We start from the raw sequence: 26,300 nt of genomic DNA on the forward strand, positions 1-26,300 counted from the left end.
GAGGGAGTCCAGACCCTGCCCGGCCCTCCTCCCTCTCGCGGCCGCGACTCGGCGGCCGCAAGAGTAATCGCTGTCTTTGTTCCCTCCGTCGCCCTCGCCTCTCAGGCCGCCGCGCTCCGGCCGGCCCGCCCTCGGCGCCCGAGCCCCCATTCGGCTCGTGCCGCGCGGATGCGGCTGCCGGGCCTGGGTTTGGGCTTTGAGTGGGAGGAGGAGGAGCGGCGACGCCTGGGCGGCATGCGATGGGGAACTGCTGCTGGACGCAATGCTTCGGACTCCTCCGCAAGGAAGCGGGGCGGCTGCAGCGTGTAGGAGGCGGCGGAGGGTAAGCCCCCGGGAGGAGGGGCCCGGCGCCCGCTGGCTCCTCCTATTCGGCCCCCGGCGGGGAACCCCTGTCAGTCCCCCATTGGCTTAGAGGAGGCTGGGAGGTCAGCGACCCTCGCGGCTGCACAGATGTCGAGTGGGTGGTCGTAGTGGGGCCCTGGTCTGGAGGGGCCTTCCAGGGAAAGAGCTGGAGAAGCGGGTGGGGTGTCGCTTCTGCCGCCTCCGAGCGAGATTCCCGCTGGGCGCGCTGTCACGCGGGGAGAGAGTCACGGGAGGCAACGTGTCTGGGAAGCTCGGGGCACCTTCCCGAGAAAGGGCGGTGGAGCAGGAGGATCCACGGCAGCCGGAGCACACCCTGCGTTGAACTTAGGTTTATTGCCGAAGGTGATAGTAGCTCTGTATTTGATTTCTGTCTTTGGCACTGACGGAGCAGGTGAAGAATCTGCTTCCAAAAAGTTGATGTCTCTGAGAGGGTGTTTTTTTGTTTTTGTATTTTTTAGTAGAAATCATTTGGATGTTGGAGTAAAATTAAGTTCCAGACATTGAGCAGTTAATTCTTCGGTATTTGCAATTTGCTAGGTTTCCGGTGGGCATTCAGATTCGTGATGCTAGTAACAAGAGGGACAGTGTGTAACTCTTTAATATTAATTTTTTGGAATTTCGAGAGGAATGCCATGCCCCGATTGCTACCAACAAACTCTGTGACACCGGGGAAATCACAGCCCTTCTGAAGTTCTCTTGATTAAACCTGGGATATGCATAGATTTTTCTACTCACACCATTCATAGAATAATAGAATTTCATAATTATTCCATTTTTCTGTTTTTATTTCATAAAATATTGAAAAACTTAAATGCCTTTGAAATTGACTTTGTTGTTGTCTAATATTTCCCAGGAACTCAAACTTAGAATTGAAAATCTGCAGCACACCACTTTATGTAAGAAATGACATTAATTTCGCACTTTCTGAAACAGATTGCTAAGTTTTCAGGATCTGTTCCATTTAACAACATCGTTAGGTAATGAGATGTTCGACATACATTGAAGCCAAATGATTTATCGTTGGGATCTTTTGTGATGTAGATCTAATAGGAGTTACTCATTGGTTCATCAGGCATTGTGTCACCTCTCTGATTCCGAGTAGCTAGGGCTTTACACTGTGTCTCTTGAATGAAAAAGTAAAGGATTTAAAGACTTTGGGCCTAGTTTTGTATTTCGATTTCCGTAACTTAAGCGCTATTACTGTTACAGGGGAGCATGGCAGCTGTTTTATCTTCTCAATGGAAGTCATCTAAGTTCCTTCTAATTTTTATTTGTGGATGCTCTCATTTAGTCAGGCTGCTTAAATAGTCTTGCCTTAGGCCTATATGTCACAGAATCCTTGACCTTGTTATTGTTTTTATTTACTTGTTTATATGTAGTTGTATTGTAGGATAATTAAAAATGGGATCTTATACCCAAATGAAGTAAACAACATTATGTTTCACTTCAGAGTACTTTATTTGGTGTCTTGGGGTTTTTGCTCTTTCATGGTGATTTTACAAACTAAAAATGTTTTCCTTAGAGTATAGCATTAAAATTACAGGTTTTACTCCCTGGGCACGTGAACTTGACAGCTTAGGGAAGCTAAGGGAAAAATCAGTGAATCATTGTCAGTGCTAATTGTCTGTAGATGTGCCATAAAATCTTAATAGTGGGATCTGTACTCATTTGGTTGTGGGCCAAACTTGGACAAACAAGTTCTATTGAGGCAATGAGAGTCTGTGGGTTGTGGACACTGTCATCTAAAACAATATAATGATGAAATCCATCCTTCTGTTTTAATCCTTAAATGTAGGTTTGGACAGTTCACTACTTGAATCTTCAATTAACTTATTGTTTTTATTCATTTTAACTTTATTTTAGGAGCTTCTGAACATGCAGAAATAGGTGAATATAGTTTGTTTTTGTTTACAAATAAGGTTAAACTTTATCTCTCATTTTAGTAGTTGCTTTTTTTTTAATCACCTAGTAGTTCTGATTTTCTTTCAGGTATAGGTCTAGATAGTTAACTAGTAGATCATCCAAGGACAAAACGTTGAGGAGCAATCACAAAACCTTGATTTCTGTTTGTCAATGTGATGACCTTAGATGAAGAATCCTGGGCTTTCTTAGGCCAGTTTAAGCTGGGCATCACAAGGGTACGTTATAATCCAGGGCCTGGTTTTTTGAGACTTGTAGATTTCCCACAAGTATCTCAGAGTCAGATCACTCATTTTTCACTATCCAAGTGCAAAACCAGAATTATCTATTTTTTAATTCGTAAAATTTTAGAGAATTCTGATATTTTATGTTCTAGAATATGTCGACTAGTCAGAATATAAGTATCAGTGTTATGTCAGAAATCTTGCTACTAGTAAAGTTATTTGGTGGTTAAAACAAAGGAAGTTAAATATCTTTTAAATATCTTTTAAGGGATAACATTTAGACATCCTAATGAGTCATCCTTTTTCACTATAGGGAGTTTTCCCTTACCCATATAGTCTAGAGGGCTCCATCTGCTGGTCAGTTCTTCTTTTTTCTTGAGTGATAGGAGACATCTGGTGCATAGACACTTAGCATGTTAGTTTTTCTCTTTCTCAAATTGAAGATCCAATATATTTTGTTGTGTTGTATTTTAATTCCAATTTTTATCTTGCCATATAATTCCACATAGTGGTTCCAGCTAAGATGTACTATAGAAAGAAATGGTCATGTTTTATATCCCCTTGATATTTAACATGTGTTCACCTTTTTGGCTCCAGCAGCAAAGTTGCCTTCAGATGATAGTTCACAATGATTTTCTGGTTTTTTTCCCTGGTAAAAATGATTTTAATAATAACTGCCACTGTTTGATTACTTCCTGTGTTCCAGGCACTTTTCTTAAGTATTTTACATTATCTCATTTATTCCTCACCACTATCCTGTAAGGAAGGTGAGTACTGTTAGAGACATGATAGTTTGAGAATTAAAGGTTAGAAAGTTTAACTTGCCCAGGATAGCAGAGCTGGGAGTGCAGCCCAGGTCCTTCTGAATTGAGAGCCTTTATCCTTAACCACTAATATCATATGGCTTTATATTAAACATTATAAAATTTTACTAAAAATATAAGCATTATAAACATTTAATTGCCGTATCTCATTTCATTATCTTATACGTTGTCATTGGAAGATCTTATGCATATATTTCAAACACTTGGCTCTTTATTTTGTGTGATAGGCTGTCTTCCTTTTCTTGAAACTATTCTAGCTGTATTTACTCTATCTGCCTATTAAATATGGAATTTTTCTTTGTCTTTTCTTTATTTAGTTCCCTTAATTTCGTCCACTCCTGTGGTCTCACGTCTTCAGAACAGGGTTCTTTTCAGAGGCTCAGCACTGTGTTTTCACTTGTCTACTGAACAGATACACTTGGATGTGCCAAGGCTCCTCATATCATCTTATCTAAAGAATCTAACAGCTGTGTACCATTAACTGTCTGAAATCATACATTTTCTTCCCCCCTAGATTTCTTCTGCTGCTTCATGTGTCCCCTGATCAGGGATTAGGGGCTCCCTTAACAGCTCCCATTCGGTCTCTATGCTACGAACTTCATGGTCCTCCAGGGGGAGAGGGGTAAAGTATCCACCTGCAGTGCAGGAGATGCAGGTTTGATCCCTGGGTTGGGAAGACCCCTTGGAGTAGGAAATGGCAACCCACTCCAGTATTCTTGCCTGGAAAATTCCATGGGCAGAGGAGCCTGGTGGGCTACAGTGCATGGGGTTGCAAAGGATTGGACTTGCTTGAGCCTGCGCGCACCACTCTTAAGTTGCTAGTCAGTCTCTGCTTAATATACACTGACCCTGTGTCCTCCCTCTGTGCTTCTTCCTTAAACTTTGTCTTTCAAAGCACCTGCTCAGTGACTTCTAGACTGCTCTCCCTGTTTATCTCTGTGCTTTGGGCCATCTTCCTTTCCTGTCAGTGGAATTAAACTTTCTAAAACCCATACTTGGCTTTCCCTGGCTTAATGATTTCCATCTGCAAACTATTTCCTACAGCTAAGTTGCTCAGCCTTTTTTTCCTTCTGTGACAGATGATGAGTTGCATGGCATTCAAACATACAACATAATGTCCATATGAATACTCAGGATTATATGCAGGTCTACATTTGGGTAGAATGTGATCTCACTCTTTGTTCTCTCATTGAGAAAATCTTGTCAGAATATAAATCAAAATAACGTTAAAAGGAAAACATTGACTCTATTCTAATCTCAGAAAACTTTAAGTCATTCATAAACCTTAGTATTTTAACTTTTTTTTGATAAATGATAACCTTCCAATTCAGAGTAGTATGAAGTTCAGACGCCTTAATCTACTTTACCAGCCTAATTACATTTTCCATTTATAGTTCCCTTAGAGTATAGCATTAAAATGGCAGATTTTACTCCTTGTTCACGTGAACAGGGCATAGGCAGGGGAAATCAGTGAGAGGATCCTCTGCCATCCTTTGACTTGCATATCCCAAGTGCCCTGTACACCAAATGGGCTCTACCTGCTTCTGTTTTCCTAGCATGCAGTGTTCTCTCTTGTGCCTTTCTGTGTGTGATCTTTTTCTTCTTTTCCTGTTCTTGGTGAGCTTTTACTTATCCTTCAATATTACCTTCCCTGTGAAACCTGCTCTAACCCCCTGAAACAATATTATCTCCCTGAGGAAATAATATTTCCTACAGGCTTAAGTCTACTGTGTATTAGGGATTGCAAACTTTTTCTGTAAAGGACCAGCTAATACACATTTCAGGCTTTGCAGGCCATAACATCTCTGTTGCAGGCATTCACCATTCCATTTTAGCACAAAAGCAGCCATAGACAATATTTAAATAAATGAAGGTGACTGTGTTCCATTAAAACTTTATTAACAGAAACAGGCATTGGACCATATTTGGCCTGTGGACTGTCATCTGCTGCCTCCTGGTAAATACAGTGGTATGAGCTGAGAGCTCTTCTAGGTCAGGGAGTATGTTTTATCTTTCTTCATTTTTAGTATCTCATGTTTGTCAAATAAATATTACTTGTGAACTTGTAAGATCTATGAAACAGTATGTATTCTTTTTTATTTCTCAAGCTATCCCATAACTTTGAAAAAACATTACACAATGAAACATATATCCCACCAGTTTTGTGTTGACTTTCTTTTTAGAGACCATATAGAGTACCAATGAGAATTTTAAAATATTTTACCATAATGTGTATTACTAAAATATAGTAATTAGTAGTCATTATTGAGAGATTCAGTTTGGTTTTCTGCATATTTGTCAGCTTTGAGAAATATATAAGCGTAAGATGTTTCTCTTGGAATTTCAGAAGTTAGGAAGGAAAACCGTAGTAGCCTGAAATGAGTATGAATTTCTTGGACATTCTCTGTGGTACCTTGAGGACTCCCCAGGGCTCTGTTCTGAATCTCCCTCTGTTCTTCCTTAATATATTTGCCTTCCATAATTTACTTTTCCTGGCTGATGGCAGGAAGACACATGGTTTTACCTACTACCTGCATACTAATGAGCTCAGTCATCTCAGTCTGAGCCCTGAGTATCTTAATTGCCTACTGAGTATTTCCCCTTGGGTATCAAACAAACTTCAAATTCAGTCTATAAAGTTGAGCTCACCTTTCTTTCCTTCTCACAGTTCTCTACTCCTTTTTTTTTTTTTTCAGATTTTTTAAAACCCCAAGTATTTTACTACCTTGTGCCCTACCTTGTGAATGGCAAAACGATATACAATTACCAAAGCCGTGAATCTGAGAAACATGTTAAAGTCCTCCCTTTCACTCATTCTCCAAGTCCAGGTTGTCACGTTTTGTAGATTATACCTTCTGAATGTCTCCTACCATTTTCTTCAACGGTTTACCATACTTCAGGATAAAGACTGAAATCTTTTATGTAGCTTTCAAGACCTCACATGATCTATTCCTTGCCTTTTTTGTTTGTTTTTGCCTCATTTTGTCACACTCTTCCTTGAATCGATTTCTTCCTTATTTACTTGGATAAATCCTACTTACTCATCTTTTTCTTGCCATTTCAAGGATTATTTCTCACAGAACTCTTCCCAGTCCGAGGATAAGTTCTCACCATAATGGAGCCATCTTCCTTATCTTGTCAGCACTTCCTCAGGCTATAATTATCCCTGCAATAGTGTGCTTATTTGATTAATGTTCTTTTTCTGCTCTCGGTGTAAAGGAATACATTCATGCTTTCTTTGCTTACCATTGACTACCCAACTCCAGGTTATATGCTCAGTATGTAGATGTTTAGTAAATACTCGTTGACAGAATTAATGTATACAGTCTTGATCTTTTCATTCCCCTTTGCCTTTTGTAGCTACTGCTGCTCCCTAAACATTTCTTTCCACTACTGGGGGCCTGGCTGATTCCTTCTTCTTCAGCTGATTTTTGAATCTCTTCTTGAGAACATAGCCCTTTCAGAGCATGGTGGTTGTTAATTCACCTATGTGTCTGTCCCATTAGACTGTAAATCTCCTGAATCATGGGTCAGTTTTTACTCATTTTTATATTTTAAATATAAATACATAGCTATGTCTGTCATTCATCCAGGGAAGTAAGAAGAATTAGAAGGTTCAAAATTATGGACACATTAAGTGGCAACAGTTTTTAAAAGAAGAAGGTGGTCAACAATTTCAGATGCTGCTCATAGACTGCAGAAGATGAATGAGAAAGAAAGAAAAGACCTCTAAGGTCCCTTCTGGTTATTGGTTTCTTCTAAGTCAGGCTTCTCTTAAAGGACAGTGACTTGTTTTTTAACCCATGTTTTCTGTCTTCAACATGTTTAGCAGAAAGATTTGCCTCTTCTCTTCCAAGGAACATAAGTTTTTTGAACATCCATTCTTCCTAAATTTGCCTTCATTAGAGAGGGACTTATTTAACAGTAAATATTATTACTTTATTATTACCACCAATGTTGACACTGTTCTTACCTGGAAAATCTGTTGGTGGATTATTTCTTGAGATTTGAATGGTTAAACCTTCATTGAAGTATTTGATACTACTTGAAAAATGATTTGTCCATCATTGTCAATGTAATAGTTTTCGCCAGGGCTTCTCTCTCTAACCTTTCCAATCCTCTGTCCAGAAAAGAAGAGTCCTGGGAAGCTTTTAATTTTTAATAGACTATGGAACAAATTTACCATGATTCTTCATTAATTATTTATAATGTCAAACAGAAGATACAAGGAAAGACTATTATTTTAACAGATATTATACAGTAGAATATGAAGGAAAGGAACTACAGGAATGTAGGATTTATGAGGATTTTTAAGTTACCTTTTACTTAAGTCACTTTGATATAAGAGTATTTGCCCGCTTTGCAAAATAACATGTAGAAGCATAAAAAAACTGTATTTCCATTCTATTCTTGATGAGACTGACTTTGTCATAAGTAAATGATTGTCTTGATATCTGCCTTGATAACAATGATAAATAGATGTATATACAAGAATCACCACTTTGGTACCCCTTTACTTTCAGACTCTTACAAGTTCTTTTACTTACCATGATCATTTGTGGAGTAGGATAGCCTATCTTTTCTGCCTCTTTAATATCCTTTACATACTTGAGTCAACTTTCACATCTTTAGCAACTGTAGAATGGTTGTACAGAAACTTAACATTGCTTAGAGACAGCTCTCAGGGACATGAGGATTGTGTGTACAGAAATGTGCAAGGATTGCTTTGGAGAGTTCTAGACTGTGTTTTAAAAGAGGGAAAATAGACTTTTGTTTTAAATTATTGGTTTTGGAACCTGTTTCAGCAGCTCATAATTAGTGCACCTGAATATACATGCTCTTGAATACAATGGTGGATTGTTCCCCATTTTATTTGTCATCTTCTCCTTCCCTCCAGGGCTTATGACTAAATTCATGATGCACTTGTGAGGTGACTTTAAGCAGTTATTTCACAGCTCAGCTTTATTTTATGTGCTACTGTGATTCCAGAGGGCTTTTGCAGCTTTTTACACCACTTTGTCCTTTTTCCTTTTCCCCCTCTGGCATTTAAGTTTTGGGTCTTGGATTTACCACATTTATTTTTTCTCTTGCACCTCCATTCCTGACGCTTGCTTCTTTTCTGTTATATCCCCATTGAGATTATGACACTGTTCAACACCTTGCATTTTCCAGTCCATCTCCCTCACTGGATGATTTTTATCTTCTAAATATTTCTTTAATCTATTCATTTCTCTCAATGACACTACTCTAGTCCAAGCTGTCATTTCTTGCCTAGGCTCAAATTTTAATTGCATAATTATTCGTACATCCCCTCTTTCTCTGTGCCTTTATCCCCACTCATTTCTCTATGATTCACATGGTTCCTGACACTTAGAGGAGCAAGTTCTTATGAGGACCCACCTTTTCTCTTAACTTGAAGGAAATAATGGTGTTTTCATTCCCCATATAGTCAGAGACAAATTCTTCCTTAAAGGAAGAGAGTGATGGTTGCTGAGGGAGAGCATGTAGCACATTAAGCCTAAGTCCTAATACCAGAAGACAGTGCTACCGGAAAACTCAACTCATTTCTGTTTTCACTTGAGAAATGGGAAAGACAGAAGAATGGGGGCACTAGATGCCTGGAACGTTAGGACTTTGTTTACACTGCTTATGTTTCATGAATTATTATGGTAATATGATTATTATTATTATGATAATACCAAATGTTTTGGGTTTTACTGATAGCTCTTAATGGGCAATAAAACTGCTTTGCATCTGTTAGCAAATAAAGATTGTACAGGAAAAATTCTTTTTTATTCTTTATGATAATAAACTGTTAGTCATGGTAATATACCATTCTTTTTTACTAAACCTGTCTGCCACCTCTGCACACATATACACATAATACAAAGTATTCTGACCTGTCCTAACTCCTAGATTTTTCCATCTCCCAAAGGGGTGCTTTCTGTTAAAGAATCCTGACACATTAGGAACCCACAGTGTGAGTTTGGATCTCCATGGGAGGATGGCGGGTGTTCTCTGCCATCAGTTTAGGCGACAAGAACAGGATCCACGTTATAAGTGATTCACTTGTAACAGGATTCACTTTTAAGTGAAAGTTTTAAAATTTCCAGGCACTTGCAATAGTAAAGGAATTTGAGGGACTCTGACCTGTACCAAGTTGTATACTGTAATAGTTAGAAGACATACAGTTAATGGAATGTGGTCATATCTTTGGAGCAGGTGTTACATAAGAGACACTTACTTGGACTGCATGTGAGTTTCACTAGTAGGAGCAGAAAAAAATGATTAGAATTTTTAAATTTCAGCTTTATTCAGATATAATTGACATAATTGTAAGACATATAAAGTATGCATCATGGTGATTTGACATATGTATACATTGTGAGGAGAAATTAAAGTCAATATTTGGCCCCAGTTGGAAAAATTAATTTAATGGATTATTTGGTTGATGTATATATGAAGTATATTGTTTTTCATTTTCTTCCTCTTATTTTTGCAGGCATAGTTTTGTATAAACATACATGATCCCACTGGGGCTTTCCACATGGCACTGGTGGTAAAGAACCTGCCTGCCAGTGCAAGAGACGTAAGAGACACTGGTTCGATCCCTGGGTCAGGAAGATCCCTTGGAGGAGGGCATGGCAACCCACTCCAGTGTTCTTGCCTGGAGAATCTCATAGACAGAGGAGCCTGGCGGGCTACAGTCCATAGGGTGACAGAGAGACACGACTAAAGCGACTTGGCATGCGTGCATGTAATCCCACCATCTAGAGATAACCACTCTTAGCAAAACCGCATATATCTTTTTAGATTTTTGTTGTTTTGTGGGATCATATATGTTTATACATTTTCTTTAACAAAATTGGGAACATGCTCTTATAGATTATTTAACACACCAGTATTTTAACAAGATATTTTTCTTGATACAATAAAAATAATGAGATAAAGTTTTAAATTTAATTGTATTCTATTCTATGTAATAAATATATATTATATTAACTCACGATGACAAGTTTCGTAACTGTTAGGACCAACAGAAAATTATGAGTTGACTAAACACTTAAACTGCGTTTTTGTAAGTTTCTGTATTCTTTTGTAAGTTTGATATTTCCTTTTTGTAAATATAAGATGCTGTATATTGGAGAATTTAAAGTTGCTTTTGAGGAAATAACTTTTATTATATTATAAACCATAGTAACTCAGTTTTAGCATTAATTGTAATTTTTAAAGTTGTTATTCTGTTTTTCTTCCCAGATCCAAGTATTTTAGAACATGCTCAAGAGGTGAGCACTTAACTATAGAGGTAAGTAGTGTTGTAAATCTGATTGGATAAATGTACCTTGAGAAGGGCAAGAGGAACATTTTTTTAATTAAGGGGGAAGGATGTGGACCTAAATTTAGTATGGACTATTTATATTTCAATATTATCCATGCTGGTGAAGAAGGGAAGAATTGGAGTGGTGGAGGAAGTGTGAATGGGGAAAACAAGTTTGCAGAAGATTAAGGTCCTGTTCTTCTAATAGAATTGCTTAAGAGGTAGTGTTTTTGTGTTTTGTTTTTGTCTTTTCTGCCCTGCACAACTGAGGGAGAGGGTACTCTTCTATCAGTTACAGTGGCTTAGTAGGCTGTGAGTCTGGAGGCACCATTGGCCTGCCCTAGTAGAGGCATAACAGAATCAAAGCAAGTTGATTTGAAGCAACTCTACAAAAAGAATCACTGAGTTGATTATTCTTTGTTATGTAAAACATAATGACAGAATCTGCCATTTGCTCAGTCCTTGCTGTGCACCAGCCTTTACCATACAGTTTATAAATGTCATTGCACATTCTTGCTACAATTCTGTTGAACAGGTGGCTGACACCTTGCTTTATGGGTGAGAATCAGAGGCTTAGACAGGTGAAGAAATTGCATTACATTACAATACTTACATGTGGCAGAACTTAGAGCCAATCCAAAACTGCCTTTTATATTAAATAAAGAAGCATGTGAACCAGGAATTAGGTTGTGTTTTTTTTTTAATAAATTACAAACCAGCAAAAATATAAGTTCAAAACATTTTGAATTCATTGTTTTCCTGATCTTTAAACAACAAAACAATATTAACAGTAAGATACATTTCCTTTCTTTCAAGTAGTCATGTATCATATTATTTCTATTTAAAGTATAAATATTTTCATAATGTAATTTAACATGACTTTTATTCGGTCATTTGACATGATAGCATTCATCACATTATGATCAAATTTTTACATTTGTATCTCTAGAAAAACACTGTATTTAGAAATAGCAACTACCATCTTGATTTTCAGTGAATCGTTATATGAATGAATAGATGAATAAATAAAAACATAAGAGAAATTCTTGAATATCTTTTAGTTCTATTTCTTGAAGGACTTATAGTATTAATTCTTTCTGAACTCAGGTGAATTAGGAAATCCTGGCAGTGTGGACTTAAAAGATCCATGAAATAGTTAATTTGCCTAATTCAGATGAAAGTTTTGGTTTATAAGTTTCTGATTTATGTAGAAAATTGCTGTGATTTTCCATTTTCTTTTTAATAAAAGTCATAAATTATTTATTCTTGTCTTGGCTGTCTTGTTTAATAAATCAAATGAAATTGTGTATAAAGAGATACATATATTTTATCTTATAAAATAAAGGTATATTATTTTTGAAATGAAAAAGTGACAAAGTTTTTTGTGAGATATGACAAATATTTAATATTTGTAATATTTGATGTTTAATGTAATATTTAATGTTACATTAATATTATATTGTATTATTGATGTAGTGATTAATAATAATTATAGCATTACATAATTATTGGTTACATTAATGATTAATATTTGTTAAATGTAATATTTCATATTATATCCTGACTAAATACAAGAGTTCGCTTAACCTTCAATACAATTCATCCTCACATTTTACTACTTAAAATATTTTGTGAGACCTTAGACAAATATTCATCCTAACTTTCTTTCTTGTTGTTTCAGTTTGAGAATCTAGTAGAAAGTGATGAAGTAAGTATTTTCACAGTAGTACAAAATCTAATTTGTTCTCATAGAGCATCTCACTAGTTCTGACAATTACTTGTTAACATTTTCGTTATGTTTTCTTTTAGAATTTTTAACATTTTAGTTTTTAGTTTTACTTTTTAGTCCCTTATTTCCTTCTCTTACTAATTTATATTAACAGATTACTCAGAATTTTCTATGATGAAACATATGTAACACTATATATGTTTATATAGCCTCTGTAAAATACCACATATGTATATAATATATATAGTTTCATCTATAACTTACATATGTGTTTATACATATATTTAAAACAGATTTTTACAGTATTCTGTAGAATTTGAGGAACTTCTAAAAAAAATATTTCTAACATTTTGCCACTAAGTAGGTTAAATCCTCAATGATCCAGAGTAAACCATTCTTTGACCCATAGTTTTCACAGATTTCTGAGGGTAGAATTTATATGTTTGTTTTACAATCACTTTCTGACTTTAGCCATTATCTTTTTATCAGTTTTCTTTTTGTTTATTTTTACATTTCACCTCATCTAAAAATCAATTTTAAGATGCATCCCAAGTACAGAAATGTTAAAATGGAAAAAAAATACATTTTAGAATTAGTGCAATATGGTATATGTTTCTTAGGCACTGATAGAGTTTTGTGTGTTAATTTCCATCTTTGCTAATTATATGAGTTTGTGCAAATTACGAAACCTTCCTTGAGCCTACTTCTCACATCTCTAAAGTGAATGCATATAGAAGAGCATTGCAGGTTTTGTCTTTCTTTATCATTTTTGTTTTCTGAGGAAAGAGGAAAATATATTCCAACTAATAAAAATAAATGAAAAAAAAAAAACAAATTAAGTTCTCAAACAATAGAAAGGGACTTAAAATTCTGTAAAAAAAAAAAAGAAAGAAAATATATTACACCAAATTGAAATTATTCTTTAGCCCAGCATTTCCTGTAGTGTGTACAGGATACTAGTCTCAGTGTAAATTAGCATATTAAAGATTCTGAGAGGAACTAATAAAGAAATTGTTCAAGAACTGTTAAAAATTATTTCAACCTGTCCAATTTAGCATTTCCCAAATTAATTTGGGTATAAATCCATTTTTAAAATAGTAATACATATTTATTATCATCTGATAGAACATATTTGAGAAACTATCTTTTATTTTAACCTTTTGTTTTCCCAGTAAAATTTCTCCCAGATAGTATTAATGTTTCATAGAATCTAGTTTCTTTCCCTTTTCAGAAGTAACTTTAATTTTGTGTATTTTTTAAACAACCACTTAACATGGTACTTTTGAACTTTCTGACAAGTACTAAATGTAAGAGTTCTCTTAACTTTCAATACAATTCATCCTCAGATTTTACTACTTTTTTTTTTTTTAATGTGATTCCTTGTGTTTTCCTAAGGTGCGTTTTGTTGGTTTGAGTGTTTGCTGACCAGTCTGTTCCTCTCTCATGTCGTAGTGTTTGGTTTAATTGAATGTCATGTTCTACTTTGTAGTGCTTTTTCCTAAGTTGATGTGGACCATTTGGAATTTTCTTTCTGCAGTTACTTAGTCATATATTTTAACTGTGGGATGTGAATAGCTCAAATATGTAAGAAATGCATAAGTTCGTGGTAATTATGTTCTATAAAGTTGCCGTGAATGCTGTATTAGTGAATACCAGAACACTACTCCTAGGGAAAATACAGCATTAGCTTCCTGCAAGCTTCTGATCACCTTTTATCAGCTAACAATGTATAACCTTGTTTTGTGTTTCTGTTTGACATCTTATTTTTAATGTATACTATTGATTCATTAACTTTGAACTCACTATGCACAGCACTTAATAAATTATGCCTGAATGTAGCTTATCTAACACATATATTTTCTCCATAAACTATATCATAACTTCTCATGTGATTAGGAACAATAGATAGCACTTTAGCACTACACATGGGGGTCATTTTAAACAACAAAATCAGCAACAAAAAAAAAAGCAAAAAAGTGGCACTGCATAGGCTGCAAACAGGGCAAACAGCAAGACTGCTGAGACAGGACGGCAGAGCGTCACCTTCTGCTTTCGCTGAGAATGTGCATGTCAGGCAGCTTAGAGTTTGCTGCTCTGTTCTTGCTCATGAATGACCACAAGAGTGCAGGGAGTATTGGTTTTACTGTTACAAATAAATTTTAGCTCACTGGTGAATTTGCAGTTTTGGAATCTGCGAATAATGAAGATCAGTTGTAAGTGATCAGAGCATAGCAAGTATGTTTTTCTAGTACCATCTTGAACCCAGAAGTTCATTTGGTATATAGTAAATATTTGTTATTAAAAAATTAGGAAATGCTCAGCAATTGGTTGCTTTTTAATTAAGACTGATGTTAAAGTAAATTCTGCCTTTGAGAAATAGTAAAATGTTAAAGCTTTTTGTTTAAAACACTTTTAGTAATGAAATCTGTTAAAGATAGATAAGCAGAAAATATTTTGACTAAATAAAAATTTTATTGGCTTGCCTTAAATAGAATTCAGCTAGTAAAATTTGTGTAATTTTTTAATTAATTCTTGTACAGGGAGAAAGCCCAGGAAGCAGTCATAGGTAAGGTGTTTTGTTTTTTTTTAAACAAATGACTTCTATGTAAACTATAATAAGCTTCTAAAAATCCAAACTGTGTCATCTGCTTGCTTTGATGCACTGAACAGTTTACATTTCAGGACCTTGGTTATTTCTTTCTGTAAGATTGAGATCAGTAATAACATTTCAAAAGATTGTTTTGAACATTGAAGATTTTAATGTGCCTAAGTGCTTTCTTATTGAACCTAAGTTTTTATGTATATTTTAGTTTTAAAAACTATATTAATATTGATACATTTCCTTGAACTTTTTAAACTTTATACCCCTTTTCCTTCCTTAATGACATTCTGAAACTTGTTTTACTAATCATGTTTTTCACTTTGTATAAATAATACCTCAAAACACTAAAAAAAAAAAAAAAAAAAAAAAGCCCAGCAGAAGTTAGGGTGCGAGAAACACATGTAGGAGGAGACATTGCTATCCACATAGCTGGTTAAAATCATGATAATTATCAAGACCTAAGGTTGGAGAAGATGAGGAGGTGGGGTGGTTGGGTCATGGAGAGAGAACATTGGTTTAGTGGTTTGGGGATTGAGTAGACGGACACTAGAAGAGGATTCAGAAGACAATCAAGAAGCAATGGGCAAAAGCAATCAGGAGAGCACAGAAAGCCAGGGAAGGAGGTGGAGACAGACCAACAGATGGAGTGGAAGGAATGGCCAGCACTGCCACAGGAAACCGAAGTAATAATATAAGGACTTGAAACTCTCTATTATATTTGGCAACACAGAAGCCATTGATTACCTGGTAATGAAGGCAGAGGCAGACTGCCCTTGTTTGATGGGAGAACGGGAAGTGAGAAGGCAGAGGTAAGAGAGACACAGTAGTTAAGAGCAAGCAGCTAGACTACTTGGGTTCAAATTCTAGCTTTGCCATGAACTATATGACTTCCTTGGACATAATCTGTCTTTGTCTCATTTCCCTTATCTATCTACCTTTCAGGGTTGTTGCAAGAGTTAAAATTAGTACATGCAAAGCACATAAAAGCGAACCTGACGCATAGCAACTGCCTGCTGTGCTGCCAGTCAGACTTAATTTCAGACATTTTGGCTGAAATGGGAAAGGGAAGGAGCAGTAGTTAGAGACAGGTATAGATCAATTGAAAGTTTTTCCTTCTTTCCTTTCTTCCCTGTCTTCACAAGGAAGAGAGGTGAAAACAGATAAGAAGAGCAGACTTGAGAGAGGTGCCGGTTGATGGTCAGTGTCCCAGACTTCTCTGGAGTGCGGTGGGCCAGGAGTAGCACCAGTGACGGGTGAATCAAGTATAAGCGGGGTGGGCGACCCTGAACAAGTTGAGGAACGCCACTCCTGTAGAGGAGAGAGAGGAGAGAAGGGGGGGCGGACCTAGGTAAGAGGGGGGCCGGCAAGGAATGGAGGGGTTTGATGGCTGCAGACATGTTTCCTCCTGTCTCATGGTGCCGTGAGATTGACTTCTAAGAGAAAAGAGTCTGCATGAGGAACTTGAAGAGTGTGCATGTGAAGACTTTGAAGCAATTAGCATAGTATATGAGGGGAAGTTGGCCAAGTGTAAGTAGAGGGCTGTTGCTAGGGGTAGAGGCCCAAGTGTACGTTTGATTTTTTTCTAGCAGCAGTCAGCAGGAAGAGCTAATCTTGGAAATGATCCAAAGTCAGACAATGAGTAATCTGGGTGAATAAGGCATAAAGAAGGTTATGCAAGAAGGTGAATGTGTGGGTAAGAAAGTACTTCAGGTTTGCCGTAGGATCCATATTGGTTGTAAGTGAAGTGAAGCCAGATGATGATCAGGATAGATAAACAAGAGAGAAAAGGGAAGGATCAAGGGCCTGAGGTGGCCAGGGGGATTAAGCAGGATAAATAGGAGGGCAGTGGGTAAGAGAGTTAAGAATTCCAGAATGACATGGGGGCTGATGTCAAGAGTATAGTGTACTGAGGTTTATATTTTATGATGCACATCTTGGGATATGGTCAAAAAGAACCAGAACCAAAATAAAGGTACATGGAGTCCACATTTCTTTAAAGTTGATTATAGTGCTAAAAAATACTCTTGATAGTATGTCATCTTCAACTTATGTACCAAATTAGTACATTAAAAAAAGTATTAGAATGTATGATTTTTTTTTAATCTTGAGTTGAAATCCGCATCGAATTGCTTTAGTACATTGTTAACAGTAAAATTTCAGAATTTCACTGATTTTTGAGTGTTTTATTTAAACTTGAACTTACCAGCACTGTTTTCTTTTTTTCATTTTCTTTCTCTCCCTCATTTTTCTGTGTAGACCTCTTACTGAGGAAGAAATTGTTGACCTGAGAGAGAAGCATTATGATTCTATTGTTGAAAAGCAGAAAGATCTGGATATGAAAATCCAAAAAGAGGTAATTTGTCTTATGTTGCTTAAGTATATTTTATCATGTCTCTGTTTATAGGAGAAAGGTGTTATTAAATAATATATTGCATATGAATAGTCATTGGACCTAAATTTAGATATACGCAGATAAAAATTATTCCAGCCTATAATAATTTGATTTAGTTTGGTTTAATTTATCAGCAATCATATGCTGCCAGTAAGTGAAGAGAATACATCCTTCTGAAAATGATCTTCTGAACTCACAGTTAGCACTGTGGTAAACTACCTGAACCTTCGTGTTTAAAACTGACTTTAAAAAATGACTGTGTTTCACAATAAGTGGCTCGTTTTTTTAAATCTTTCTGTTAGTCTTGGATTTAATTACTCTTAGTAAGTGAACTAAGTACTTCCAACAGTCATAAATGTTCTGTTTATTTTAGTATATTTACAGAAATGGCCTGTAATTATAGTTTTGCTATTCATTAAACTAAATGGAATTAGTCATATTCCATTATACATTTAAAAATAGTCTGTTTGGTACCTATTTAATACTAAATTATTTCCAATTAATGATTTCAACAGCATTAACATAAGCTACACAATAGATGCTAATATTAGGCTAAAGAAAAATATTGTGTTGGAGTTTGATTTTTAAATTTGATTTGACTTGCAACAGATTATCACGAAAGCAGTTTGCATGCTACTATGAATGGCAGGAACTTAAATTTGGAATTAATTTTTTAATGATAGTAATAAAATTCAGGACATATGTATCAGTGTGACATGAACTTTGTGAAAGCTTACTTCACTTTGGTAGAAAATGATGATTGACCTTAGTTTTGAAGACCTTGAACTAACAAGGGCCCAAACAATAAACTAAGTAGGGTGATAGGCATTGGAATGATTGTTGAGAATGAAGATCACTGCATATTCTAAAGAAAGAAATAGTCTTTTATTTATGCAAACTAGATGCTCTACTTTATAACTCAACTTTTAAGAATTCAGTAATATGTTTCATACTATTTGAAATACTTTGTAAAAAGAGAAATTGAAATAAACCACAAAAATTTCAATTCTATTATGCTTTGTAGAGCTCAATTCTTTTTTTAATAATTTCTTTTTATTTTATAAATAGAAGCATTTTATTTCTAGAGCAGTCAGACAGGTTCTGATTTTTGTTAATCCTTATGTTTTGTTCATGCACAGTTAGCCTTACGAGAAGAGAAGTTAAGACTAGAAGAAGAAGCTTTATACGCTGCCCAGCGTGACGCAGCCAGGGCAGCAAAGCAGCGAAAGCTCTTGGAGGTGAGGGGACGAGACCCCAGCATACATTAGGGCTGCTTTTCTCCTGGTTTCCTCTGACAGGTCTTAGCTGGGACATTTTTTCCCCTAGAATCAAGGGCTTCTTGTTTAACAATGAATGTATTTATTCCTATACTCTTAGGAATTTTAAAGGCAAATTAGTGGGTCTTTAACAGCTAGAAATAGCATCAGATTTTATACTTGACATTGAGCATTGTTTGGCTTTAAATCAGGAGAAGCTAATTCTTATTAGGGCTTCCCAGGTGGCTCCATGGTAAAGAATCCACCTGCCAGTACAGGAGACACATCTTCAATCCCTGGGTTGGGAAGATTCCCTGGAGAAGGAAATGACAACCACTCCAGTATTCTTGCCTGGGAAATCCTATGGATAGAGGAGCCTGGTAGGCTACAGTCCATGGGGTTGCAAAAGGGTTGGACACCACTTAATGACTGAACAACACCAATTCTTGTTTATCCCAAAGATGAAATTTACTCCTCCAAAATTCAGTATTCTTTTGGAAAAATAAATATACTCTTCGATGAAACACTGCAAAACTGACCTTTAAATACAATTTCTGCAGCATTTTTAAGTTTATTTTTGTGAAGTTTTTTTTTTTTTTCTGCCCCCAACAATTTCTTGATAAGCTAAGTGATTTCGCCACATAGGAATACTATATTTTTCATCTTCGTACTTTTGTCTTTGGGAGATTGACAATTTCGGTCTTGGGAAATCTTTGACATATTATCAGAGAAAACAACAGTTTTATCATAATTTACCATGTGGTATTCAAATATGGCATTCTCATAATGCCAGACAAGCTTAATATCAGACATTCATGGAGCCCTGGCAGGAACTGTTTTAATTAGTTTACATGTTTTACCTTATTTAATCCTCACAACAACCCTGGGAGAAAGATAGTATTTTTAATCCCCATTTCACAGGTGATGAAACCAAGGGACAGAGATATTAAATAACTTAAGATCCTACAGCTAATAAATGCAGAGCCAGTGTTCAGGCATTGCTTAGCCAGTTTTCTGCTTCGTGTCTTCCACCATCTTTTGCCCGCATGAACTCTGGTGCGCTGTGAGCTGAAGTGCAGTTACAAGGGTTATGTCGAATAATAATTACTGTAGCTTAGAGAAACTAAAAAATCATGTATCATGTTTCTGTGTGATTTCCGTGTGACATGTGCTCTTTATCTCTCTTTCTCCTGTTTTTGGTGTTTTAACAGATTAATCAGATTATATGAGGGAGTTTTATTTTGTTTAGTAAGTTCTAAATAGTGGAAAAGTTTTTAAATTAACTACCTTTTACTAAGAAAATAAATATTTTTCTGATTCTAATTTAACCATCTCTTTCTACTATAATTCTCTGCTGCTTGCCTTTTAAAGACTAAAAAGGATTCCATGTGCAGAATCTATTTGAGTTATTGAGTTCTTTTCTTCTTGAATAAATAGATATGGGAACACATGCAGTCTGTTCAGCATACACTGACACAGGATACACATTATGCGAATTCATTTGATTTTCACAAAAGCCCTATGAATTTGCTAGGACAGTATTATAGCCGTCTGTAATTTACAGATGAAGAAACAGAAAATATAGGACATGCCAGAGACATACAACTAATAACTGTCAGAGCCACAACTCTTGACAGGTTTTCTAAATTGTTTATTTTTATTATTTCTGAGTAAACTTAGCCAGATCTTTTTAGTTCTTTTATTTTATTGCTACTTATCTCACCCAGAATAGAACTTCATATACTGTTTTAACTATTACTTTCTTAAGTTATTTTTAATAACCCTATGAATATTCTGACCATGTAAGGATTATACACTGAAAAATTAAGAGAAATTCCACCCTTAAATAAGATCATATAGAAGTGAACAGTGATGAATTTAGAAAAAAGACTTCAGTAGAGTAACTTTTTAAGTTTTAAAATTTTGGCATTTCATGAATAGGTTTAGAAAATATAATTTTACAGTAGAGTGATCTTGTGTTGCATTATGTTTCCAAAGCAAGAAAGGCAGAGAGTTGTGCAGCGATGCCATGCTTCCAACAATGGAGAATATCAAAGGTAAATAATGAAACATACTTCTTCCCTTTGTGGTAGGAAATATTATTTCTAAACAGAATGCATTTCACCTCTGGATGTTTGTATACATGTTCGTGTGTATGTGCTCTGTAAAAAGAACAGTTGTTTCTCGAAGATACTGTCTTGTAAGATACTGAGAACATTGTTTCTTTATGTTGGAAAATCATCATTATTAATTTTAAATTAACTTTATTGCATTCCTAAGAATGATTACACCTTTCATATAGAATATGATGTAATAACACATTGAAATAGCTTTGGATAGATTATTTACGCCTTGCTTGTTTGTGTTTTCCTTAGCTCTTTTCTTAAAATAAAGTTTATATGTGATCATTTTTTAGAAGATGTAATTTCAGTGTCACATTTCCAGGAGTGTTTCCTGCTCATCCAAAGAACCTCATTCATGCTTCAGTAATGTAAATTATAAAGTTAGACTTATGGCTAAGTTTTGGATTTGACTTCAAGACTAACCAAAATCTTACCAATATTATTTTCAGTTTATTGCTAGTATTAAGAAAAGTAAGACCTGTTTTGACTAGGGTATTCTGATTGTAAGTAATTATGAATTTGTGTGGAATATACCTTTTCTAATCAAAATGGCATCATTTAACTTTAGCCTGCATTATGTTGTATTGACTATGAATATATAAAAAAAATTCACTTTTATTACAGTCCAGGACCAGAAGATGACTTTGAATCTTGTTTGAGAAATATAAAGTCACAGTATGAAGTTTTTCGAAGTAGTAGTAAGTCTTTTAAAATATGTGGGTACATTTTAAGGTTACTTTATGCCACATTAAACAGATAATGGAAGATCCTGACTGTTTTTCTCGAACTTCCTGCCCTTCAATTTGTGTTGCCCAAATAACTAGCTCTTAAATATACAGTTTTATTTTTACTTTTCTAAAGGAGTTGGAGAAACAGAAACAAGCTCAGAGCTGTAGAGAACAGATTCATGGTTGCCAAGGGGGAGGGGGGTGGAGGAGAGATGGGGTGGGCGTTTAGGACTAGCAGGTTCAGACTGTTACACATAGAATGGGGAAACTGCAAGGCCCTCGTCTATGCACAGTGAGCTATGTTCTGTGTCTTATAATAAACCATAGTAGAAAAGAATATGAATATATGTATAACTAAATCACTTTGCTTTACAGCAGAAATTAACATGACCTTATAAATCAGCTATACTTCAATAAAATAAATTGTAAAATAAATAAAAGGAGTTGGAGTAAAGAAAAATCTCAGGCTATTTCTATAGTTATGTATAGGGAGTCTGGCCCTCCTTTTTCCATTGAGTTCATCATATTTGAAAAATTTGAAATTCATTTAAATTAGTGTATTTACTGTGCTAGATGACAAAGAGTAAAAAGAAAGGGGGGAAAACCATTTATACTATTTCTGACAGAAGCTTACCAATGTAGTGATTTCAATAATTGTTTCTTACGATGTTAAATGGAGTAGTATTATTTGAAGAGAGATCATTATTGCAAAATAGATGGTGGTAGTAAAGGAGTATTGTGTCATCATATCTAATTGGATTTGGTGTATATTCTAGGACTCTCATCAGATGCCACAGTTTTGACACCAAATACAGAAAGCAGTTGTGATTTAATGACCAAAACTAAATCAACTAGTGGAAATGATGACAGCACATCTTTAGATCTAGAATGGGAAGATGAAGAAGGTATTTTATGTTTAAATTTTACCTGAAAATTTTTATTTAATTTGTGTTAACTTACAGAAATCTACTTGTCTTTTACTTTACTTAAACTGAATTGAGTGCAAGGTCTTTAAAATTTCTTAAACTCTTATTGTATTAGTGATTATCATTTGTGGGTGAACTATTTAGAAAGTTGCTTAATTCTTAATGTTTCTTGAGATTTAGAAAGAAAATGTTCTTTTTCATTTTAAGATTTTTGTAATGCAGCCACTTAACTCAGTAGGAATCACTGCCCCCTTGTGAGCAACTTAAGTAACTTTTGCTTCATAATGATGTGTGCTGCAGTCCATCGGGTTGCAAAGAGTTGGACACGACGGAGTGACTGAACTGAAATAAGTAAGTTTGTTAGGTTTTTTGGTAGTACAAAAGCCATAACACAGACGTGAATTAGAATTTTACTGGTATGTCTTTCTAGCTGTAGTACTTAAGATAGATTTCTTAATCTCTCTAAGCTGCAGTTCATCATAAAAAGGGAATTATAAAGCTGCTTTAAAGAATGATTATTCACTGTTATATACTGAGGGTCTAAAAAAGCTTGGCACATAATAGGCAGTCAATAAGTATTTGAACAAATGAAAACATGATTGTGAGGATTAAATGAAATTTATGTAAAACCTCCAACATGTAGTGTGACACATAGCAGGTACTCAAAATTGTAGCTAAAATGTGGATTTTGTTTAAAGCTTTTACACTGAATAAGGCCCAAGCCTTTATTTTTATTTTAAGAAATGTGTTTGTCACTCAGTCGTGTCCGACTCTGCGACCCCATAGACTATAGCTGTCCAGGCTCCTCTGTCCATGGGATTCTCCAGGCAAGAATACTGGAGTGGGTTGCCATTTCCTTCTCCAATTTTAAGAAATAGGTAATCCAAAAAGGAAGAACCAATTGCAAGATACAGGACTTTAAGAAAAATAATAAACATTAAATATTTCTTAGAATTTTGAGATGGAATAGACCTGAGATATCCTTTAGACAAGCCATTAGTTTTATCATTAGAGAAATTGAATAACTTTAGCAAAGATTGCATTAATTAAGTCTCAACTAAACACCATTTCTCCAGCCCTATATTTTTCTTATTTAGATCCCAATTAGAAAATTTTAAATTTATTTTTACTTTAACATCTTGTTCAATTTGATCTAAAGACTTTTCAGTTCTTTTAATTGCTGCTTTTGTCATCCTCACTGTATACTAATTAAATTTTTAGATAACATGACTTTTGAGGTTATTATTCAAGCCATTATAATAGAATTATTAAGCTAGACTTCATAGAGGACAGAACTCACTAGAAACATTATGATGTACAATTCAGCTTCCGTTAGACATAGTATTATTCAATTAAATACAAATCCTCAAAATTATATTAATTTCCAGCTCCCATTTTTATCATGTCTACAAGGATGATTTAGTTTGCTAGGTTGAGTCTGTGATTTGGGGGGAGTCATAACAGTGATAGATTAAATATTTTTTTAATTATTATTATTGTAGGATTGGATTCTTTAAGCTCAGAAAACAAAACTGTTGAATGTGTCTAGGGATTAGTCTCTTATAATCTCTTTTCCTTGATTTTAATTCTGTTACTAGTGTTGATCCTACACACGCAAATTCAAGTCTCTTTTCTGTCCTCCCTCTCTTCATTCTGCCAAAATGATGTTTTTTTTCTTCCAAGATTTTTGATACTTTCCCTTTACTGATGAGTTTCTTTCTGTTCAGAATTAGATCTAGAACAGTTTCCCCTAGAAATGTCTCTATTTTGTTATGCTAGACTCAGAATAGCAAAAGAGCACAGACCTTGAAGCCCAAGGCAATGGAATCACATTCTTGCCCCACCACCCCTGTAGCTGTGTGACCTCAGGTAAATCACTTTCCTCTTTCTGCCCTACTTTCCTCAGCTTCAGAATGAGGAATAGTGATCATGCTGTTATTTATGTATCTTCATAGAGTGGTTGAGGACCAAATCAGTTCATATATGTCATTTGCAAAAAATGTTAACTGGAACCTAGTAAGTACTAGAAATGTGTATATTGTTATCATTATCATTAGCGTTATTACAACTCTGGGAAATGAAATTGTCATCTAGGTAGGAAAGAAGTTTGGCCCACACACTAATTTGGCCATATAAGACTAATAGCAATTGAAATCCTCCCTCCATTCTGCTTTACTTACAGCTTTTCAGAAGTTTCATCTTACCAGTATTGCATCAAAACCATCCTTTGTTGAGTGCTAATGTTCACTGTAGGATTAGACTTTAACATTTCCCTTAAGTCTTCCATAGGATTGTTGTTTTTGAGAACTTTAATTTTGAAAGATATTTTTACATTTATTTTTGGCTGCGCTGGGTCTTCATTCAAGATGCAGCTCCTCTTCGTTGCAGTGCACCGGCTTCTCGTAGTGGCTTCTCTTGCTGCAGGGCGCGGGCTCTTGGCATGCAGGCTTCAGTGGTTGGGGCTCACGGGCTTAGTTGCCCCGTGCCATGTGGGATCTTCCTGGACCAAGGGTTGAACCCGTGTCCCTTGCATTGGCAGGCAGAGTCTTGGTTAAGAAGAGTCTTAACCAAGGAAGATTGGACTTTACTGGACCACCAGGGAAGTCCAGGATTGGTTTTTTTTAAGTTAATTCACAGGTCAAGCCTGATAGTCTCAGTCTTTTAATAAAGTTTTTAAATCCTCACTGAGATTTCTAATAACTCTGCCCATATAATAGGAATGAATCGAATGCTTCCAATGAGAGAACGTTCCAAAACAGAGGAAGACATTCTCCGGGCAGCACTTAAGTATAGCTGCAAGAAGACTGGGAGTAATCCTACGTCAGCCTCTGACGATTCCAATGGGCTGGAGTGGGAGAATGACTTTGTTAGTGCCGAAATGGATGATAATGGCAATTCCGAGTATTGTGGATTTGTAAATCCTGTATTAGAACTGTCCGATTCTGGTCTAAAGCAATATGATTCAGATCAGCAAAAACGATAGGAAAAAATTGTGTGATCTTGTTTATCAGTTATGACCAAATGTTACAAACCAACTAGAATGTATACATGGTTGTGCTGAGCCTTTTTGTGAGGGGAGGTAAGAAACTGTTTTGTAAATGCTTATGAGAAAGGCATAGGAATGATAGTCTGTGTCTGAGCTGCTTCAGAAGTAAGTGCAATTTCATCATCTGCCTTCTGCTTTTCAAAACAATTGAATGGTCTGTCATGTTACTAATTAAATTTATTTAACTGTTTAGCAAGCCTGTTTACTGTTTGTTGCTTTTCACTTTTTCAAAGAGTTTTGTTGATTTTACTTCAAATGCTTTCTTAATCCTATTTTAGTAGCTAACTGTGAAAATATTAAGGTATTTTGTGTTCATTCTCAGCAGACATGAAGGGAGCATGAAGAGGGACTGCCAGATTCAGAGAGAATAGTGTTCCCTTTTCCAGCATTATTTTTTCCTATGACTTACTTAAATTATGTCATCTAATAGTAAGCACAATTAATTTGAGTAGATGACCCTAAAGAAAGCCTGAAACATCAGTTTCTTCCTACACTTACAGCATATCCTAGTATATCAATGTTGATTCAGTCTGAACAAAGGATATGATACATTAAAATAATCTTTCAGAATTTGGACACTTGAAGTTAGTATCAAAAGATATTTAAGAAGATATATATACTTAGGTTTTTCACTTCCTTTTCTGTGTGTCTATAAATGAATGTTGAATTTAGTCAATTGATATATTAAATTTCTAGCTGTCATTTTTAAAAATTCTATATTTCCAGTGAATGGTCTTGAAAGATTTTACATGGAACATATTCTCTGTGCATGGTTTATTAAGAAAGGAAAGCCTAAAAAAGGTAATACGGGTATTTCAAAGTAAATAAAATCCTTTCTGATACAAAGAA

At 35.5% G+C, this 26,300-nt stretch overlaps 1 protein-coding gene across 3 annotated transcripts; it reads left to right on the plus strand.

Moving 5' to 3' along the window:
• Window positions 1-238: 238 nt before the first annotated feature.
• Window positions 239-26,300, plus strand: AP1AR (adaptor related protein complex 1 associated regulatory protein). 3 transcript variants are annotated; one of them, XM_020887925.2, is made up of 10 exons: window positions 239-322; window positions 10,589-10,637; window positions 12,331-12,357; window positions 14,919-14,944; window positions 17,237-17,333; window positions 18,512-18,610; window positions 20,627-20,685; window positions 21,376-21,449; window positions 22,256-22,384; window positions 25,123-26,300. In XM_020887925.2, exons 1-10 carry the CDS (start codon window positions 240-242, stop codon window positions 25,386-25,388), a joined length of 909 nt encoding a protein of 302 aa, XP_020743584.1. In that variant the 5' UTR covers window position 239; the 3' UTR covers window positions 25,389-26,300. The 3 variants fall into 3 exon arrangements, with proteins under 3 accessions (XP_020743584.1, XP_020743585.1, XP_020743586.1); XM_020887926.2 differs by lacking the exon at window positions 18,512-18,610; XM_020887927.2 differs by lacking the exons at window positions 239-322; window positions 14,919-14,944 and adding an exon at window positions 445-705.

Source organism: Odocoileus virginianus, chromosome 21 (genome assembly GCF_023699985.2).
Source record: "Odocoileus virginianus isolate 20LAN1187 ecotype Illinois chromosome 21, Ovbor_1.2, whole genome shotgun sequence".
Classification (NCBI taxonomy): Eukaryota; Metazoa; Chordata; class Mammalia; order Artiodactyla; family Cervidae; genus Odocoileus; species Odocoileus virginianus.

Coding starts and splice junctions, on each gene's coding strand:
- AP1AR (XM_020887925.2), top strand. CDS start 240: ATGGGGAACTGCTGCTGGACGCAATGCTTCGGACTCCTCCGCAAGGAA. Junction 10,638..12,330: donor GTGAGCACTTAACTATAGAG/GTAAGTAGTGTT, acceptor TTGTTGTTTCAG/TTTGAGAATCTAGTAGAAAG. Junction 17,334..18,511: donor ATATGAAAATCCAAAAAGAG/GTAATTTGTCTT, acceptor GTTCATGCACAG/TTAGCCTTACGAGAAGAGAA.